The sequence below is a fragment of the Tachysurus vachellii genome, chromosome 22 (assembly GCF_030014155.1).
Source record: "Tachysurus vachellii isolate PV-2020 chromosome 22, HZAU_Pvac_v1, whole genome shotgun sequence".
In the NCBI taxonomy this organism is placed as follows: domain Eukaryota; kingdom Metazoa; phylum Chordata; class Actinopteri; order Siluriformes; family Bagridae; genus Tachysurus; species Tachysurus vachellii.
This window is the reverse complement of record NC_083481.1, coordinates 11,632,652-11,654,523: the sequence shown is the minus strand read 5'-3', so window position 1 is coordinate 11,654,523 and position 21,872 is coordinate 11,632,652. Positions and strand designations below refer to the sequence as shown.

The window sequence follows — 21,872 nt, the reverse complement described above, 5'->3', positions numbered from 1 at the left end:
TAAATATCAGACCCAACCTGAGAAGGAGAATGGGCTCTTATGTGGCAAAACTAGAAGCAGGTGATTTACCTATAAAATGTTTCAAACTTTTTCATTGCTGTATAATTAAAAAGTTGTTAAATATGCTTTATAAACTTGATTTGTTTTGGCAAAATGCTTCTCAGTCCATGTGAAACAGGAGCCTATGGAACAAGATGAATCACTCCCCAATGGAGAAAAAACAAAGGTGAAGTTCACATCCAAAGTTGCTGATTAGTCCAAGTGTTGTAGATTGGTTTGAATTGAATAGTTGATTTTGTTTGTCCAAACTTTACCTTACTCTTCATAATGCATTTATTTATAGCAGTTGTTCTAGTCAGTTTTCAGAAGTTCCTTGTATTTTGTGTGCTTTTTTGAAGGTGGAACAGTACATGTGTTTGGTGTGTGGGGGAGGAGGTGATGAGGACAAACTGTTGTTGTGTGATGGCTGTGATGACAGCTACCACATATTCTGTCTTATCCCACCACTCCATGATGTTCCCAAAGGGGACTGGAGGTGTCCCAAGTGTCTGGCACAGGTGGGCAAAGATTTCACTGCATTTCTTTAAAGCCATTAAAAACAATTCAATTCATTTGTATAGCACTTTTAACGATTCACATTGTCTTAAAACAGCTTTACAGAACAGAAACAGAAAACAGAAAAATAATTAAATATATTGTAATAAGAATAAAAAGTTAATATAAAATGACAGTGAAAAGTAAATGATGTAAATAATGTCTTTTCTACGTTTTATAATGGTGCAACCGAGAGCTCATGAGGAACTAATGGGTCAGAACAAACTCTGAGTTCGCCATGGACGCAACACCAATTCCTTCCTGTCAAAGTCTTCGAATTTTTGCTGATAAAGGCCAGTCCATACAGATGACTGACACAACATTGGTTCAAAGAAGGCATGACAGTCTCCAGGTGGCCCCATCCACAGCAATCCCATGAGTCACTGGCTGGCCAGGCGAATCAATCCCTGGCAGGTTGACCACCAAGGGAAGAGACGCCAACCGGGGTTGAACATCAAGACTTACAAAGTAGCTCCATAAGAAGAGATGGCCAGACTAGGAACTATATAAATAATATACAAACACACAGTTGTGTGAAAAAGTGTTGGTCCTCCTTTTTTTGCATGTTTGTCGCACTTTAATGTTTCATCTCATCAAACAAATTTAAATATTAGTCAAAGATAACACAAGTAAACAACATGCGGTTTTAAATAAAGGTTTTATTATTAAGCGAAAACAAAATCCAAACCTACATGGTCCTGTGTGAAAAAGTGCTTGCCCCTAAACCTAATAACTGGTTGGGCCACCCATAGCAGCAAGAACTGCAATCAAGCATTTGCAATAACTTGCAATGAGTCTGTTACAGCGCTGTGGAGGAATTTTGGTCCACTCATCTTTGCGGAATTGTTGTAATTCAGCCACATTGGAGGGTTTTAGAGCATGAACTGCCTTTTTAAGGACATGCCACAGCATCTCAATAGGATTCAGGTCACAAATTTGACTAGGTAATTCCAAAGTCTTCATTTTGTTTTCTTCAGCCATTTAGAGGTGAACTTGCTGGTGTGTTTGGGATCATTGTCCTGCTGCAGAACCCAAGTTTGTGGTTCCATTTATCACAGCAAGTCCTCAAGGTCCTGAAGCAGCAAAACATCCCCAGACCACCACATTGCCACAACCATATTTTACTGTTAGTATGACATTCTTTTTCTGAAATGCAGTGTTACTTTTATGCCAGATGTAATGGGACACACACCTTTCATAGTGTTTAGCTTTTGTCGCGTCAGTCCACAGAGTATTTACCCAAAAGTTTTGGAGATCATCAAGATGTTTTTTGGCAAATCGGAGACAAGCCTTTTGGTTTTTTTTTTTTTTTGCTCAGAGGTTTTTGTCTTGGAACTCTACCATGCAGGCCATTTTTGCCTAGTCTCTTTCTTATGGTGGAGTCATGAACACTGAGCTTAATTGAGGCATGTGAGGCCTGCAGTTCTTTGGATGTTGTTGTGGGGTCTTTTGTGACATGTTGGATGAGTCATTGCTGCGCTCTTGGGGTAATTTTGGTTGGCCGGCCACTCCTGGGAAGGTTCAACACTGTTCCATGTTTTCGCCATGTTTTAGACCACAGCTAAGTTATGTTTTAACAGGGGGCAAACACTTTTTCACACAGGGCCATGTGAGTTTAATAATAATAAAAACCTTAATTTATAAAACTGCATGTTGTCTTTACTTGTTATATTTCACTAATATTTAAATTTGTTTGATCAGAAACATTAAAGTGTGACAAATGTGCAAAAAAATCAAAAATCAGGATGGGGCCAGGACTTTCTCACACATGTGTGTGTTTTTTTTATATATATATATATATATATATATATATATATATATATATATATATATATATATATATATATACATACATATACACACACACGTACACATATACATATACAGCGGGTAAAATAAGTATTGAACACGTCAACATTTTTCTCAGTAAATTTATTTCTAAAGGTGCTATTGACATGAAATTTTCACCAGATGTTGGTAACAACCCGTTCAATCCACACATGCCATAGTCAAATCCACAAATCAAACCATAGATGTCCGTAAATTAAGTTATGTTTAATAATGTTAAATGACACGGAAAAAGTATTGAACACGCTTACTGAAACATATTTAATACTTTGTACAAAAGCCTTTGTTGGTAATGACAGCTTCAAGACGCCCCCTGTATGGAGAAACGAGTTGCATGCATTGCTGAGGTGTGATTTTGGCACACATTCTTCCACACAAACAGTCTTCAAATCTTGAAGGTTCCGCCTCTTCTATGAACTCTGATCTTTACTTCTTTCCATAGATTTTCAATTGGATTCAAGTCAGGTGATTGGCTGGGCCATTCTAGCAGCTTCTAGCAGCTATTTTCTTTCTCTGAAACCAATTGAGAGTTTCCTTGGTTGTGTGTTTGGGATCGTTGTCTTGCTGAAATGCGCACCCTCGTTTCATCGTCATCATCTTGGTAGATGGCAGCAGATTTTTATCAAGAATGTCTCTGTACATTTTCCCATTCGTCCTTCCTTCAATTATATGAAGTTTGCCAGTACCGTATGCTGAAAAACAGCCCCACACCATGATGTTCCCACCTCCAAACTTTGCTGTTGGTATGGTGTTTTTGGGGTGATGTGCAGTGCCATTTCTCCTCCAAACATGGTGTGTATTATGGTATCCAAAGAGTTAAATTTTGGTCCCATCTGACCAGACTATATTCTCCCAGTATTTCACAGGCTTATACAAATGTTGTGCAGCAAACTTTAAACGAGCTTCAGCATGTCTTTTCTTCAGCAGTGGAGTCTTGCATGTTGAGCGTGCATACAGGCCATGGCGGTTGAGTGCATTACTTATTGTTTTCTTTGAAACAACTGTACCTGCTGATTCCAGGTCTTTCTGAAGCTGTCCACAAGTGATCCTTGGCTCTTGGACAACACATGATAATTCTTTTCACTCCTCTGTCAGAAATCTTGTGAGAAGCACCTGGTCGTGGCCTGTTTATGGTGAAATGATGTTCTTTCCACTTACGGATTATGGCCCCAACAGTGCTCACTGGAACATTCAGAACTTTTGAAATCCTTCTGTAACCAATGCCATCAGAATGTTTTGCAACAAGAAGGTTGCAAAGGTCTTGAGAGAGTTATTTGCTTTTACCCATCCTGAGATTGAATAAAAGCAATCATGTGGATTGAATGGGTTATTACATCTGGTGAAAATGTCATGTCAATAGCACCTTTAGAATAAATTTACTGAGAAAAATGGTGACGTGTTCAATACTTATTTTACCCGCTGTGTGTGTATATATGTATATATGTGTGTGTGTGTGTGTGTGAGAGAGAGAGAGAAAACTTGGGTATGATTGCAAACAGGGACTCCGACCAGATTAGCTATGAAAGGCTAGAAAGTCAATAGCATCCAGACATCTCAGTTCACCAAGCAATCTATGCCCATGAACCCTCCAGATCTGCTCCTTTACCTAAGAAAAGCTATTCATAAAAAGCTAGACTAAACAAATGTGTTTTTAGCCTGGACGTAAAAACTGAGACTGTGTCTGAGTCCTGAAAATTAATTGGAAGGCTGTTATATAACTGTGGGGTTCTATAAGAAAAAGCTCTGCCCCCTGCAGTAGCCTTTTTTACTTTAGGTACTACCAAATAGCCTGCACCTTTTGATCAAAGTAGGCATGACTGATCATTAAAAAAAACAAAAGATAACTTCGGTACTGTGGCGCGAGACCATTAAGTGCTTTATAGGTTAGTAATAGTATTTTATAATCAATGCCAATTCAAAGATTATAAGATGGGGTGATGTGTTCATATCTTCTGGTTGTAGTTAGGAGACTAGCTGCTGTGATTGTGACTAACTGGAACTTCCAGACAGTAAACTATCACAATAATCCAACCTAGAGGAAACGAATGCATGTACTAGTGTTTCTGCATCATGTAATGACATCATATTTTATATCTTAGCAATATTTCTGAGAAGAAGCAAGGCTGACGTTGTGATATTATTATTTATGTGAGCTTCCAATGAGAGACTGCTGCACATGATGTAATAGAACAAGGATTTTAGTAGAAACAAGGATTTTTTCCATACATAATTCCCACTTACAGTCAGGGTAATATTTTTCCCAAAAACTAAATCATCATCCAGAGATTGGAAAAGGGTAGGTTGTCCAGTCTGAGAGACTGGGCTGTTTGTAAGAAATTTCAGGGTGGCAGCCCCACCCAGCCAAACTTTAACAGTCCTGATTGTAGGTTTTCCGTTTTTTATGACTAGTACTTGGGCTCTAGAGAGTGTTCTCTTTAAGCTCTAGCATACTGTTTGGGATGCCATTGTTAAGCCACATTTCTGAGAAGACCATAATATTACAGTCGGTTATCAGAGTAAGTGTCCTGTAAGTTCTGAGCTTGTCCTGTTTGTTTAGCAGAGACCGCACACTGGCCAGAAAATGGTAAATGCTGTTTCGTTTGGATTTATCACCAGGTTAGTCCATCCGCTGCGTTTCCCCTGTCTTTGTTTACGGTCTTTGCATATGCATCGGAACAAAAGGCTCTCTGTGTGGTGGCTTTCACTGAAGCTCTGGCTGAAGTAATAAAATTAGTTCTGTATATAATAACAACTGATATAGTAGTGAGTGTCCCCATGTTAAATTTGCTTGCTTGTTTCAGTCATGCATACAGGTGATTAGTAGGTAAATAGTGAATCCGGAGAGATACTGATCTTTGCAAAGTATAGGCACTGCCATTTTGATCAAATTGGTATCACTAACAGAATTACTAATGAAATGTTCATTTCATTAAAAGTGTGATTGCTCTCCAACCAATTCACTAAGAATTTACCATTCTACAAAAAGAAGGATTGTTTACAAATGGATATCCTACCAGGCAATTGCTAAACTTCCCAGGAGTGGTAATCCCATCAATTTCAAGGTAGGTTTAATGAATAGATATAAAAAAACTTTGTGACCTACAGGCCTCTGTAAGCACATTCAATGTTTTGTTGAGAGGGGAAAAAGACCTTCTCTGCAAAATGAATATGAAAGCATGAATTTGGTCTAAACAGACCACAAATGTTCTTTAGCAATATTCTTTGGTCTGATGAGATTAACCCTAGCTATATTTAACTAAGATCTTCGGTTATCATGCACATTGCCATGTTTTTTGATATCCAAAAACAGTACATCACCAAAGAAACTTCTGCATTATATACCAGAATATTCTTGAAACAAAAGGGAGGCCATCTGTCCAGCAACTTAAGATGGGCCAAAATAAGGGCATGCAAAATAAGGACATTGATCCCAAGCACACCAGCAAATCGACATCACAATGGCTAAAGAAGCTAACAATTTTTCTCTCTCTTTGTCAAGTTACTGTATATATGCCACTTCCAAGCTCCCTGTTTTCCGAGTTCCTAGCCTGATCGTCTCTGCTTACTGAGCTACTTTGTAAATCATGATGTTCTACCCCGGTTGGAGTCTTGTCGCTCGGTGGTCAGCCTGCCAGGGATTGACCTGCATGGTCAGCCAGTGTCTTATGAGATTGTTGTGGATGGAGCCTCTCCGAGACGGTCATGCCTTCTATGAACCAATGTGTCAGTTAGCTGTATGGTCTGGTCTTATCAGCAATTAGGTCTGTGCTGAACTCAGAGTTTACGATGACCCATTAGTTTCTCAGGAGCTCTCGGTTGTAGTATTATAAACTTTTGTAGAAGGACATTATTTACATTTACATTATATACTGTAGAATATCACCCAAATGAGTATGGGTTCCCTTCTGAGCCTGGTTCCTCTCAAGGTTTCTGCCTCATGTCATCTCAGGCAGTGTTTCCTTGCTGCCGTCACCTCTGGCTTGCTCATTAGGGATAGGGATGGATATATAGTATTTTACATTTTAAGTTACTATTTTTTTAAATAAATTTTAAACTTTAATTGTATAAATTAATCTAGTTATTTTTATCCTTTTTTCTTATTATTTTTATATATCTATTTCTTTTTTCTCTCTCTTCTGTTTGGATACTTTTGTAAAGCTGCTTTGAGACAATGTGAATTGTTAAAAGCGCTATACAAATAAATTGAATTGACTTTAAGAAAAATCATCTTGCTGCCATTGTGCACAGCTTTCTGTCATATTGCTGAAAAGCATCTTAATAAAATGCCCTCAAACATCAAGCTGAAAAAATGTACTTATTTATTATTAATTATTGTTGTTGTAGGTAGTTCTATGTTATTAATTATGACTAAATTAGGGTGAACTATTTTGAATGTTGTCAGTTTTATTTCATGGTAAAAGGAAATTACTTCATTGTGATTTTTATTTTTCAGCAAAACTGCAGCATTGTGTGTATACAATACCTAAATTGTCATCTAATTTTCATCTATTTTCTGAAGGAGTGCGGCAAGCCTCAGGTTGCGTTCGGCTTTGAACAGGCTCCCAGAGACTACACACTCCGCTCCTTTGGAGATATGGCAGACTCCTTCAAGTCAGACTATTTCAACATGCCTGTTCATGTATGTTTTATTTAAAGATTCCAATTCAGATATTAGATGATAGTGATCTGCATGGTCAAAAGCCTTACACTTTTTTTTCTGCAGATGGTCCCTACCGAGCTGGTTGAGAAGGAATTTTGGCGTTTAGTTAGCACCATTGAGGAAGATGTCACAGTAGAGTATGGGGCAGACATTGCCTCAAAGGACTTTGGCAGTGGCTTCCCTGTCAGAAATGGCAATTATAAAGTCCTGTCAGATGATGAGGTATATTGTAATAAGTCCTAAAATTCCATGTTATCTTTTTTCCCCTTGTGATCTCTCCCTTTTCTGATCACTTATTGTTTCTTGTAACATCAAGATAACAAGTTTGTTTTCTTGAGATCATAACTTATTTTTCCTCTTTTGACATTTATCCTTACATGCTATACAACATGGTGTGCGTTAACAGGCAGCTACAGCCTTTAATCTGCAGTCTCTTTATCCATTCATCCATCCATCCATATTTTGGTCAAATTTCAAATTAGTGTCTTACTTGAGGGGAAAAAGAAATAATGCATTTTATTATGCCTTTAAACAACATTGCAGTGTCAGGATATAGTACATGATAATAAAAATGATCTAATTTGTAATGAGAGTGTTTGTTTTTCATACCTGCACTCTCTTGTGTCCCTGCAGCATTACCTCAGCTGTGGCTGGAACCTGAATAACATGCCAGTGCTTGATGCATCTGTGCTGACTCACATCACAGCTGACATATGTGGGATGAAACTGCCTTGGCTCTATGTGGGCATGTGCTTCTCCTCTTTCTGTTGGCATATTGAGGATCATTGGAGTTATTCTATAAACTATTTACATTGGTATGAGTTTTTGTATAAGAACAATATCAAAATGGCATTAAGTGATTATTTTGGCACCTATGAGATTGATGTGTCCAATATTATAATAATATAATATTTTTCTATATTGTATTATTATATCAGGTGTGTTTGAGTGGTGATATTATGCTAAATGTAAATAGCCTGAACTTAATCACCTTCAAATCTTATTGTGTTTGATCAATGGTTGCCTCTGTGTGTTTTAAAGGGGAGAGCCAAAGACATGGTATGGTGTTCCTGGCTTTGCAGCAGAGCAGTTGGAAGCAGTGATGAAAAAACTTGCCCCTGAGCTCTTTGAGTCTCAACCAGATTTGCTTCATCAGTTGGTCACAATCATGAACCCCAATGTGCTAATGAAGCATGGAGTGCCCGTAAGTAACGTGATTAATAAACACAGTAAGTTGCTAAGTAATGTAGCTTGAAATTAAGTAAATGTGTCTGAGTACTTGACTCTATACATGGTGGAAAACAATATTCGACTGATTATGATTTGCTATGTGCAAACTCATGCTTTCACAGTGGATGAAAGTTATAGATCGGGTCTGTCAATATTTTATTAATATTTCAATTTTAAGTTGGCCCCAAAGTTAATTAAAAAACATATATTTTCAATCAAGCAAACTCTGTATCACTGGCTTGCTTTGCTTAGTTGTTGGTTGATAATATTTGGCTTGTGTTGGTTTGAGTTTTAAAAATGGGAGGTATACTGGTGGAGTAATATGGGCTTTAAATAATAACTAGCTAATAGACATGAGACAAAACACTAAAAACATATGAGACTTTACGAGACGATATTGGCACAAGATAATAGTAATAAAAAAGAAAATGTAAATTGTAAGACATTTATTTCGGAAAATAATTGTACATATCAACAGAACAGTCATTTTGTATGTTCCATTTTGTGCTTCATCTTATGCATATGCTTCTGACTAATTTTTAGACATGAATGTAATAACAAATGTGGCACACAAGCACTGATTGTAACCCACATTTGAGAGTGCAATCATGTCAGCTGCACTAGGAAAAGGTTTGCATGTGGCAGATTAAGCTATGGATTTTCCAAGATGGCGGCACATGCACAACACGAATATCGGTGTTTCCCCAAATTTCACGATATTTCTCTTCTTGTTGCAAGTTATACATATCCTTGCACATATCAAATTCACCTGTCAAGTGTTATTAGACATTGGTCACACCTGCACAGAAGGTAATTTAACCAACTTTCAACTTCTTCGGGAAATCGGCAAAACATTGTGGACCATTACTCTAGCTCACCCAGGCAGAGAGAGCGCAGCACCATTGGTGTGACCGTTAACAATGATGAGGAAGCAAGGCGGCAGTAGAGCTAGACTAAAGCTAAACCCTCATCAACCATCGTTCCCAATCATCTATCTTGCTTATGTTCTATCTTTGGCGATTAAAATGGATGAACTGCGACTTTGGATTGCGACGCAAAAGCAGAACAAGGAATATAACGTCATGATTTTTTATGGAAACATGGCTTATAACAGCAGCATTCCCATCAGTGCCATTGAGCTAGAGGGCCACATTGCTTTCCGGGCAGATAGAATGGCAGTGGACTCTGGTACTGTAAGTGCAAGGATGGAGGTCTGTGCATTTATGTTAAATCATGGTGCTCAGACTCTACTGTATTGGAAAGTCATTGCCCAGCTCATCCGTAGTATTTGATGATTAAATGCAGACCCTTTCATCTACCAAGTGAATTCTCAATCAGTATTGTGACTTAAGAATACATCTATCCAGAAGCTAATGCTAAGGCAGCTATGGAATGGCCATAGGGAGGGGAATGGCCTTGTATGCCTCAGCGATGTACATTGGTCAGTGTGTTATCTCCCTCTGGTAGTGAAGGAGACAATTTGATGGAATTTAGGGGGGTACAATTCCTATGTTGGAGTGGTTGAAGTCCCCAGCAACAAAATATTCTCCACTGGGGAATGCGGATCTAACACACTGAGCAATGTACATACAAACATCGCTGAGGCATACAGTACAAGGCCATTCCCCTACTTGGGTCAGTCTGATCATCTCTCTTTGTTTATGCTACCCAAATACACACCACTCATCAAATGTGTGAAACCTTCAGTGAAGACTGAAAGTACTGCCAATGAGGGGTATTTACTCACTACAGCAACAGTTTCATGACACTGACTGGAGCATTTTTGCCTCCCAGGCCACCTCAGGCCCACACACAGGCACTAATGATGTCACTACAGTCAAACACATGAAAAACTTTCCTAATCAGAATTCGGGGAACTCTAAAGTACACCACCTGCTGAAATGAGAGATGCTGCTTTTAAATCTGGTGATGTAGAGGACTAGAAAAGAGCCATTGAAAAGGGGCATTAGGAAAGCCAAGCATGCACATACACTTTGCACCAAGGAGCACTTCCACAGACAATAATTCTAGTAGATACATGTGGAAAGGCATCCAGACTATCACTGGTCACAAACCTACGAGCTCAACCATCTCACACGACAAATGTTGACTATTCCATCGTCCTATATCATTCACCACAACAGAGGTGTGATCTGCACGGAGCAGAGTAGATGCATGTAAGTCAGCTGGACTTGGCGTGTGCTCAGGCACAAGTCTTAACTGACATTTCCATCCTGTCACTGGCCCAGGCCACTATTCCCACATGTCTAAAGACTACAACCATCATACTATTTGCATTTTTCTGGTAGACGCTAAATGGCATTTTGTTGCTGTGCAATGTACTATGCAATGACAATAAGGATCTAGCTAGCCAGTGTACTGTGGGCTGTTTTTAGTATAATTTTTTTTTTCCCCTAAGTTCACAAGGGCCAAATGAAGTAAAGGTGTGGACATTGAGAATCCACACATTCACACAATGCTTCCTTTTTGGACTATTAAATAAGTAATACTTCAAGTCAGTTTAGTTCCCACTGAAAACATTGTGCTCTGTATGTTACTCTCTTTGTTGATGTCACCTAGTGTGTAAGTAGAGTTAGAGTTCACAGAGTGATCAAAGCCTGTCATGCTGTGTACTATATGCAATGGTTTATTATGTTATTATTATTATTATTTTTTTTTTTACAGATTTACCGCACAAACCAGTGTGCTGGTGAGTTTGTCATCACCTTCCCCAGAGCATATCACAGCGGGTTCAATCAGGGCTTTAACTTCGCAGAGGCTGTTAACTTCTGCACAGTAGACTGGGTAACAAACTACTTTATGAATAACAATTTTTTTAGGCAACACTGCTGCATTTTCAGTATATTTGGTTTATTATGATAATCACATGGTTTTTATATATCCGGATAGTGATTAAAATGTTTGTTTTGTTGCAGATACCACTTGGTCGACAATGTGTAGAGCATTATCGCTCATTAAACAGATACTGTGTTTTCTCCCATGATGAGATGGTCTGTAATGTTGCAGCCAAGGCAGACAGCTTGGAGCTGGAGATGGCCTCTGCCATACAAAGGGATATGAGCATTATGATTGAGGAGGAGAAAGAGCTGCGAGAAAAAGCATACAAGCTGGTGAGACAAGGCAATTGTTAATTTTTGGTGGCACAGTTCATTTATTTAACTATTTTGTGACATCTTTGTGTTATTGTTTCAGTTTGTACATTTTAGAACATAGATTGCCACCATTGTTAATCCAGTATAGTGCACGATAACATTGGTTATTTATCCATCCATAAATCTGTTATGGTTTGCTTACCAATTATACAACTTTTTTTATTAGTTTCTTAATAATTGATTCTTTTGCTGTTCATCATTTCCTTAGGGTGTTTGGCACTCCCAGCAGGTGGACTATGAAGAACAGCCAGATGAGGAGAGACAGTGTTCTAAATGCAGGACTACCTGCTACCTATCTGCCATCACCTGTCCCTGCAGCCCTGGCCAGCTGGTGTGTCTACACCATCTCCAGGACCTCTGCTCCTGTAACCCTAACCGTTATACGTTGAAGTGGGTCTCTATATGTTTAAATATAATACTGTGATACATTGCCATGTTAACATGATGATGATTTGATTTAATTTAAGGGTATTTTTAGTTTATTTAAGAATTGCACTTTCTAATTGTAATTTATACATTAATCTGTTTTCATGGGCTTGCAGTTATAAATACACAGTGGGCATGTTGAACCAAATGTTCAAGACTTTGGCAGCACGTGCTGAGACATACAGTGACTGGGCTTCTAAAGTTAACATGATTTTATATGCTGACCAAGACAATAAAAGTGGTAAGAGTCCTATTTATAAATTACAGCAAACAGACAGTCTTTCCTCTTTGTGTGATAGAGAATATTGTTGAGTTTTAGTCATTTGTTATTCTACCAGACTTGGAGGAACTTCGTGCACTGATTGTTGAGGCCGAAAAAATGATGTATCCTGAGATGGATTTGCTACTCCATTTAAGACAGACTGTTCAAGGTGCAGAAAAGAGTGCCTTAATGGCCCAACGGCTACTTAATGGGAAAAGACAGACCAGGTAAAAATGCTGTTGACATTTAAAAAAACCTGTTTAATATTACCAGTGGTTTAATATTGTGTAGATATTTTGCTAGTTTTCTCATGCCTAAGGTATTCATCCAGAAAACAACCCCGCACACACACACACACACACAATATCAGCATGTTCAGTATTCAGTATAACAACCCTCTTGTTCAAACAGTACTGCTTAAATAGCATGAAATGTACAAAACTAAAGTGGTCTGAAACCTTAATAATTAAGTGTTTTTTACAGCATTTTTAAGATATAAGACTATTGCAGTAGTTCTTAATCACCCCATTATATTATTATTTCCTTAACCTAGACTATCACACACTATCATGTAAATTTTATTATTATTAATTATTATTGTCAGATTTTGTTTCATTAAAACCTTTTAATGTAGGTATCGCTCAGGTGGTGGGAAATCTCAGAAACATCTCACTGTAGAGGAGTTGAGGTTATTTGTACAGCAGCTATATGACCTGCCCTGCACCATTAGACAGGCCCCTTTTCTCAAGGTACTGAACATGTAACCCTAGTTTTTGATACTCCATATTTATTGAAAAGATTTTGAAAAGAATACTGATACAGAATGAATACTGATAACTTATACCTGATCATTAATTTTTTCCTGCGTTCCACAGGCTCTGCTCTGCCGTGTGAGGCAGTTCCAGGATCAGAGCTCGCATATCCTGGCCATAGAGATGCCTAGCTCTTCAGCCCTGCAAGCTGTGCTGGATGAGGGCTCTGGGCTGGAGGTAGAGTTGCCAGAGCTTGATGTGCTCAGGCAGCGGCTAGAACAGGCACGCTGGGTTGAAGCAGTACAACAGGCCAGCAAGGAGCCTACCAGCCTCAGCCTAGAACGAATGAGGAAACTGATTGACCAAGGAGTGGGTCTGGAGCCTCATACCTGCGTAGAGAAGACTATGGCCAACCTGCAAGAGCTGCTAACTGTGTGTGAGCACTGCGAGGAGAAGGCACAAAGCATGCTAATGGCCAGGTTAGGTTCTATATATGCCTGATTTTACAGCCATGGCCAAATTTGACCAGGCGAGTGGACAAGTGGACGGCAACAAATTGTGATCAATTCCAACACTGACAATTCTTGAAATCAGTTTTTGCTTTATTAATGCTAATACTTTTTGGCCATGGCTGTAGAACATGGCATGCATTTAAGATTGGTGAAGCACAGTTTTTGCATTATGGAAAGTTGTTGTCCTGCAACATTTGTGTGAGACATTGTGAAAAAGGAGGAACGTGGCATTAACCCACATCATTAGGAACTGATATGTTTAATGACTATATTGGTAAATACAAATTGTATGCGTACAACGGTATGCGTAAAAATGCCTATAGTTGTTACAAACTATTCAAAAACAGGCTACCTTTGTTTCAGTTGCTGTAATATGAGGGTTTTTTGTGCTCAGTTAGAATAACCTATTTGGTGAAGGTCAGAGAAGGTTTATTGTCATTCCAGAAGTACTGAGTGATAGCAGTCAAAAAAGAAAACGGCAACAAAAAAAGCATCTTTATTTCCATTGATTGAGCAAGGTTGGATACTCGTCTCCCACACAGGTAGTTTTTTTTAGTACGTCATGCATTAACAACAGTATGCAGACAGCCAGAAACCTAGAGCTGAAATGTTCGTTCATATTATTTACTCCCTCCGGGGCATCTGGCCCAATCTTTGCATATATTAATAGCACAAGTTGAATTACAAACCAAATGAATTAATTGGCCATAAGATAAAGAGTGCTGGGCATGTATTTGGAATTCAAATTTGTTTCCTGTTAGATTAACAAAAGCAACATATTTTGCTCTTGGTCTGTGCTCCATTTTTTGCTGTCAGGGAGTGTGAATGTGTGAAATAAACATTGCAGATCACCTCAGTAAAGATTTAGTTCATGAAGTCAATTTTACAATTCGTATATTACATTATTTAATTGTGTATGATAATATTTTAGCTAGGTTTTGGAATTATCACAATCTTTCTATTTTAAAACCTAAAAAGAATATATGATTCTATAATATGAGACATGTTGCAGCAGTATATAGAAGTTTGACTAGATAAAAGTATAACACATCTTATTGTTTATTAGGGTTCATCTACTAAGGCTCACATGATGATATTTATAGGTCTTCTTTTTTTCACTAAGGATTCAACCTATTCAATTCCTCTAACCATTCAAACAGGCTAAAATAAAGCTAAAATATTAGGATTCAGTAATAAATTAAATAGCTTTCCACCATTATGGACACTTATATCAAGACAGAGTAGTGTAATTTGTGAATTAATTAACCTTGATACACTTATACATTGACCCCATTTACAAGAATAGTTGTTTTCTTTATTTTCTGTTATCTATTCATCATATTTGTTTTCTCCAATTTGTCCCCACTAGACCTCGCCAAAATTTAGAGATGCTGGAGGCACTGCTGCTGGAAGTAAATAGCATCCAAGCTTATCTGCCCAACTGTCTTCAACTGCAAGACTCAGTAATCAGGGCTAGAGAGTGGATACAGGAGGCAGAAGCCCTACAGGTTAATTGCATGTCAACTGATGCAGCAATGAAGTGTCATGAAGCTAGAAAAATTTTGATCATATCCATATTAATTTGTCTTAATGTGTTTGTAGCTCAGTGGGCGTATCCCTGTTCTCTCCTCTTTGAATGATCTGATCTTGAGAGCTAAAGGCATCCCAGTCCTGCTGTCACCTCTGGCACGGCTGGAAAGCCTTGTGTCAGAGGTGCAGGCCTGGAAGGAGAGTGCAGTAAAGGTTTTTTTGTTGAAGTACTCCTCTGTCTCCCTCCTGGAGGTAAGCAAAACATTTTGCAAACTAAGTTTTCACTTAATAATTTTCTACTATAAAAAGGGTTAACAATTATTAAACAAAACCTTTGAAAATGCATAGGAGCATGAAAAGTATGTAAAAGGTAATTGGAGTGTTTGTCTCTTTAAGGTACTCTGCCCTAGGTGTGAGACAAGGTGTCAGAAATCAAAATCAAAAAGAGTGAGAGATGTTCCTCCAGCTGATAAAAAAAATGGAATAAAACTGAGCTGTCTTGGTGATGTGGAAAGAGCACTGTCTGAAAGCAAAGAGACAGCTTTAGCAGTGCGTCTTTTTTTTCTTTCAAAAATTGTTTTCTCCTGTCTAAACTATAGATGGTATGGTCCTAGATATTGAAATGTGCCATATGTAGCAATGTAGCAAGCATTTAAAAATGCTTCTTGTTTATTATGATCCGTCTACACAGCCTTGTATAATAACTTGTTTTATCCAACAGATGGCCACTCTGTGTGAGGTGCGTTTGAAGGAGCTGGAATACCTGAATATCCTAAGGACCACAAACAATGCAAAGTTTCTGCCGTCTAACAGCTTGGCTCCTACAGTGTGCCTATGCCATACAGTGCCAGCAGGGCCCATGCTCCAGTGTGAACTCTGCCATGATGCTTACCACATTGGTTGTGTGCCAGGGTACCAGGATACACAGGCAGGGCAGCCTTGGCTGTGCCCACTCTGCAGCCGATCTGAGAAACCTCCTCTGGACAAAGTGCTGCCGCTGCTTGCCTCTCTCCAGCGTATTCGAGTACGGCTCCCAGAGGGTGATGCACTGCGGTTTATGATTGAGAGGACAGTGCACTGGCAGCACAGAGTGCAGCAGATCTCACCTTTGACTCAGCAGTGTAATGAAAAAGTAAGCTTTGTCTGGCTCTTTTCATGCATTTTGGTTGCTTTCAGTATATGTTATAATTAATTTATACTATTCCTGTACCTAAAGATGGAAACTTTTTCTGGAAAAACGTCTCCATTCTTGGATGGTCGTACTGGGTGCTTCTACATGCAACATTCATGCATTCCTCTCAGTGGTATGTAGATTTTTTTATTTTATTTTTTTTTATTTATAGACATTGTGAACTATTTTAGAATATTTTAGTTCGATTTATGTGTCGTGTGTTTCAGTTCTTAGACCTGAACTAGAGGAGCTGCTTGTGGAAGGACTCCTTCTACAAGTGACTTTGCCTGAGCTGCAGCATCTCTATCAGGGGTTCTTTCCCTCTCAGCATGCCCTTCAGAGCAGCGAGCATGACCACCAATACCACATTGCACAGGACAGTAGCATGATTTACAAAACTCCACCCCAAGGGAAGATCCAGGTTAGACCCCCTCATGTATGTTCATGCATGCTTACAAAGTTTTATGAGGGATAGACATAAACCATTATGCAGAAATTGAATATATTCTTAATTTATATTTTCTAGAGTTTAGAGTTGCAAAATGTCAGTGAGACAATAGAGAAGAACCCCAAGAGGCACTTGGAAAAGGAGAATGCTGATGAGCAGTACAGAGGTGCTGTTAAGAAGCCCAAGAATAAAAAGTCTAGGATAAACCGAGAGAGGACACATGAGAAAATAACCACCTCCTCATCTGGTTTGAGCTTAGACCCATCGTTTTCAGAGGAATCTGAAGAGGACTGGTCTATGTGCTCGGCAAAGCAATGTCAACAGCCAGAGGGATACGAGGTCAGTTTATGATTTATGCTGTCATATTTTTTATGACAGAAAATTTGTCATAACTTTCCTGTATGAGTGTACACTGATTTGTTTGTCTGCTATTGTTCCCCATTTTCACCTCCCACTGCTGTGGATATTGTTCCTTAAATAATTTATTGCATAATTTATACAATGGTAATTGTTTAACACTGGAACTGTAGCTTACTGGATTGCCTTGTTTGGGACTTAGATTTACTTCTTATTGATTCGTCTATTCGTGCATTTACTGGTCTAACATTAGCCCTCACTCACATTATCTAGTGAAACACCCTATCGCCTGATGCTACATTTGACTTACCTAGGAGGCTGAAAATCAGAGCTCATTATGCCATTTTTGATATCCATTCTGTGAAGCTCAAAGTGAAAATCACTTTTACCCCTTTTCCACCAAAAAGAACCGGGTGCTGGTTCAGAGCTAGCACTGGTGCTGGTTCAAAGTTGGTTCTACTGGCGAACCTTCTAAGAACCGGTTTGCGTTTCCATCGGTTATAGAGCCATCACAGGGCCGAGTCTGACGTCACTGTATACATGTCATGTTTCCCAGCAACGTTAGCCCAGCAGCGGCAAACACAACAACAATGGCGGATGTTGCTTTACTGTTAATGCTCATGGCTTTGCGAACCTACATTGGCATCCAAACGCGGCGAATCCAACGTGTATATGCAGATCCATGTAATTTGTATAAATGGAGGTTGTAATCGAGAAAGTACATAACGTTATTTTATCATTAACACAGAAAAAAGTTAGCCTTAGCATGTAGCTAACTACTATCATGTGTGCTGATAATGCATCATATTGCGGTAAAGTAAAAGTGTATTAAACATTAGTATACTTAAGGTACATTATCAAAGCGCTAACAGTAGCCCCACCCAAAGCGGTTCTTAAGTCTAGACCAGCAACGTTTTGGTGCTACTTAAGAACCACTTTTCCTGGTTTAGAGCCGGTGCTTTGGCTGTCGAAAAAGAAAGAACTGGTTCTAAATTAGGCTCTGGCTCCGAACCAGCACTCAAACGGCCTCGGTGGAAAAGGGGCATTTATGAACACTTCTACTTGGTAGGTCCAAGTTAGTAGATAACTTTCCTCTCTCCCCTGGGGTTCCATTGATATTAAGCAAATGGTAACTCCTCTCCTGCTTTGTGCTGAAGTCTATTATCAACTCCTTTGTCTTTTTGACTTTGAGGAGGAGGTAGTTTCTCATGGCACTAGTTCTCAAGGCCTTCTTGCCCTTGTGAGAGACCATGCCCACCACAACAGTGTCATCTTAACAGTAGCGGTAGAGTTAAAATTGGCCACATAGTCATATTGGTGTACAGTGAGCATGGCAGAGGACTCAGGACACCGTCCTAGGGGGTGCCAGTGCTGAGGTTGAGGAGATGTCTAATTAACGTACTGCTTGTGGTCTGTCTGTCAGGAAATTGGAGATCTACTGACATGGGGATGGGCTAAGTCCCAGGACCTCCAACTTAGTGGTGAGTATGGAGAGAATTAGTTACCCTGCAGAGAATTAATTATCTTCAGTGTTGTGGTTGGGATGTTATGCAAATGTAATGGTCCAGTGTGTCAGGAAATGAAAAGGTAATGAAGTCTCTGATCAGCCTACCAAAGCACTTCATCATAACTGTGGTTAGGGCTATTGCGTGATTCATTTAGGCAGGTGGACTGTTTTTTTGGGGACAGGAACTATAGTGGACCGTTTGAAGAGTGTGGTGATTACAGACTACCAGGAAGCATTTGCATTGCATGGTGAACACCAGAGCTAGCTGGTTTACACAGGCTCTGTGGACCCTACCTGAAATTCTGTCTGGTCCTGCTGAATTCCTGGTGTTCACTCTAACAAAAACGAAAAAGAAAAAACACATTTCCTCTGTGACTCTCTGAATGCATGCTGCTTATAGCACATCTTAGTGTTGATAGTGTTGTTTTAGGTGCAGCTTAAAGTGACCATAAAGGTGTTTAGATTGTTTGACAAAGAAGTGTCAGCATTTATCATTTTGGAGGATGGTGTTCCATAATCATTTTCAGGCTCATCGAGCCACTTTTTTACTGTGATTTTGGTTTCTCCCCAAACCAAGACTTTGTATTGGTGGAAGAGGGAGTGTGGTATCAAGTAAAAATAAAGCAGACTTTTTGGGTTTCCCTAACCTGCTTCCAGTTTCTTCGTCCCAGGTTTTAAAATGATTGTAGCAATTTCAGAAGGCAAAGAGGAAACTGAATGCAGGCTTGGGAAACTCAAAAAGTCCACTTTGTATTTACTTTGTTTTTCAGCAGTCCTCTTTTTAAACACACGCCTCTGTGTGCTCTGCACTCTTTGTCTCTCTCCTTTTTTTTTTAAATCTCTCTGCCACAGCTCACTGCAACAGAGAACAGTTATTAATATAATTTAACACAGGTCTGCGATCTTTACCGCTTGTTTCCCTCGGCTTTGCATTCCATTTGCAAACTGCCACTCAACAATGCCCCCACATCCACAGTATTTCTCTATGCTCATACATGCTTATTCATACAAACACACAAAAATTAACATATTTACACACACGCACACAAAATATGGCCAAAAAACATGAACACCTGTGGAACATGTATGCCTCTGTATGCTGTACCATCATATGTGTACAGTACAGTGCTCAGCATAAATGAGTACACCCTGACAGATTTCATAGAAAAACCTCCATCTTGCTTTAAAATTAATACTTTCTTGTGTGATTCTATACAATGAGATATTTGTGCAAATCTGGTTAAATTGTTTTAAATAAGATTAAAAGTAATGAGATTAATTTAAGATCATGGTGCACCCTAATGAATGTGTTGGGAAGAAGCATAAAATAAATGTATAATTAACAGGAATTCACAAGCAGATGAGTCTAATCAATCAACACACCGGTGGCCACAGAATAATTGACAATTAAGAGTGGTATTTAAGAGAGAAAAAAAATGGCTAGTTCATTAGTAAGTCAAAATAAGGTGAGTGCGGGGGAAAAAAGATTAATTGATGAGACAAAGATTAATGTTTTTGGTTCTGATGGGTTCCAAACCATATGGCATTGCAAGGGTGGAGGAGTACAATGCAAAATGCATGGTATTAACAGTAAAGCATGGGGTGGCAGTGTTCGTATGTGGGGTTGCATGAGTGCTGCAGGTGTCGGGGCATTGCATTTCATAGATGGCATCATGAATTCACAGACATACTGTGAAATGCAAAAATTGCTGTGAAAGAGAATATGCTACAAAAATTACTGTGAAAGAGAAGATGCAATCATTACTTCCTGCCCTATGTCACTGAGCACTCTTTCAACATGCTAATGACACAAAACATCTAAGATACATCTAAGATCACTGGTTCATTTCTGAGGAGGAACAGGGTAAAATCATTCAGTCTTGAGGGGCATTCTGAAAATACAAGTTGAATGTCATTCTCCATCCAGCATTCAGGATCTTAAAGAATCCATACTTCAAGAATGGAAAAAGATTCCATTCTAAGATTTTATAAAAATGTTAATTTTCAAAGGGGGTGTATGTCACAGTATGTTGTAGAATTACAATTTCCCTTTACTGGAGTTAAGGGACCTAGCCCAAATGTTCTTGCAAAACAATACTTTTGAGCACAATGCAAAGTCCATGATCACATAGTTTACCAAGGTTGAAGAAAAATAACGTGAGTGACCTGCAAATAACAACAGCTATGGGATGAACAGAAATGCTGACTGCACACCAGGCCTCTTTACTAGGGCTGCCACTTTTATCCGATATTTGAACATCCGTTTAAACATGATGTAAAAATGTCTGTAATCTAGTAGTAGTTTTTACTTTTGCTATCCTTTATCTGATCCAACAGTGGGAACCTTAAAAGTTTTGAATTCCCTCTTGACATGTCAGTAAATCTAGCCACTAATATGAAAATCAAAGATAACTGCAAGCAGCAGAATTGCCTTGCATGGACAATTACAACCCCAAATCATCTAAAAAGCAGCATGTGCAAGTATTTTGGGTTCTACACAGTAGATGGCAAAGTTGTGGTCAAAGAAAAGGCTGTCTACTTCACTCACTCATCTCTCTCACTCATTTTCTACCGCTTATCCAAACTACCTCGGGTCACGGGGAGCCTGTGCCTATCTCAGGCGTCATTGGGCATCAAGGCAGTACACCCTGGACGGAGTGCCAACCCATCACAGGGCACACACACACACTCATTCACTCACACACTACGGACAATTTTCCAGAGATGCCAATCAACCTACCATGCATGTCTTTGGACCGGAGTACCCGGAGGATTATCACCCCATACATCACTGAATAATATACAGTCATACAAAGTTGTATGCTTGGAGCTGCTCTGCACTCTTTCTGTGTTCAACGTTCTGCTGCATTGTTGGGTTGGTAAGTGAAACCCCCGAGGCACGGGGAGAACATGCAAACTCCACACACACAAGGCGGAGGCGACCCCCAACCCTGGAGGTGTGAGGCGAATGTGCTAACCACTAAGCCACCGTGCCTCCTCGCTGTCTACTTCATATAAAAACAAAATATCAGGCTTACCTATTCACTTACCAACCCAACAATGCAGCAGAACGTTGAACACAGAAAGAGTGCAGAGCAGCTCCAAGCATACAACTTTGTATGACTGTATATTATTCAGTGATGTATGGGGTGATAATAAAATACTGAAAAGAATGTTTGTGTTGCGGTAGCCTTTTTGTTGGGAGTGGGGGTATTCAAATACATTCAAACGTGACATTTGAAATTTATTCAATATCGATTTTTTTTATAAAAGTGACTGCCCTATATAGTATCAACAATAAAGGGACTAAATCTAAGAATGAGATATTCAAAAGCACATTTAGGTATGATGGTCAGGTGTCCACAAACATTTATCTATGTAGTGTGGTATTTTGCCCTGTAT

General features: G+C 39.1%; 1 protein-coding gene across 5 annotated transcripts in view; it reads left to right on the top strand.

Annotated features, from left to right (window-relative positions):
• kdm5ba (lysine demethylase 5Ba) overlaps positions 1–21,872 on the top strand; it is a 35,652-nt gene that overhangs the window by 12,970 nt on the left and 810 nt on the right. For 3 of the 5 annotated variants that reach the window (XM_060857817.1, XM_060857819.1, XM_060857818.1), the window contains exons 7-27: positions 1–60; positions 165–226; positions 399–557; positions 6,962–7,081; positions 7,166–7,324; positions 7,736–7,917; positions 8,144–8,306; positions 11,018–11,137; positions 11,269–11,463; positions 11,714–11,895; positions 12,048–12,172; positions 12,270–12,420; positions 12,828–12,942; positions 13,069–13,424; positions 14,827–14,965; positions 15,060–15,239; positions 15,384–15,536; positions 15,709–16,119; positions 16,204–16,291; positions 16,386–16,579; positions 16,685–16,945. The exon at positions 1–60 is cut by the window's left edge and continues 34 nt beyond it. In XM_060857817.1, the coding sequence (XP_060713800.1) occupies positions 1–60; positions 165–226; positions 399–557; positions 6,962–7,081; positions 7,166–7,324; positions 7,736–7,917; positions 8,144–8,306; positions 11,018–11,137; positions 11,269–11,463; positions 11,714–11,895; positions 12,048–12,172; positions 12,270–12,420; positions 12,828–12,942; positions 13,069–13,424; positions 14,827–14,965; positions 15,060–15,239; positions 15,384–15,536; positions 15,709–16,119; positions 16,204–16,291; positions 16,386–16,579; positions 16,685–16,945 (3,575 nt within the window). Of the gene's footprint in view, positions 61–164; positions 227–398; positions 558–6,961; positions 7,082–7,165; positions 7,325–7,735; positions 7,918–8,143; positions 8,307–11,017; positions 11,138–11,268; positions 11,464–11,713; positions 11,896–12,047; positions 12,173–12,269; positions 12,421–12,827; positions 12,943–13,068; positions 13,425–14,826; positions 14,966–15,059; positions 15,240–15,383; positions 15,537–15,708; positions 16,120–16,203; positions 16,292–16,385; positions 16,580–16,684; positions 16,946–18,386; positions 18,445–21,872 lie in introns of all 5 variants that reach the window. The other 2 variants (XM_060857816.1, XM_060857820.1) reach the window with 2 other exon arrangements.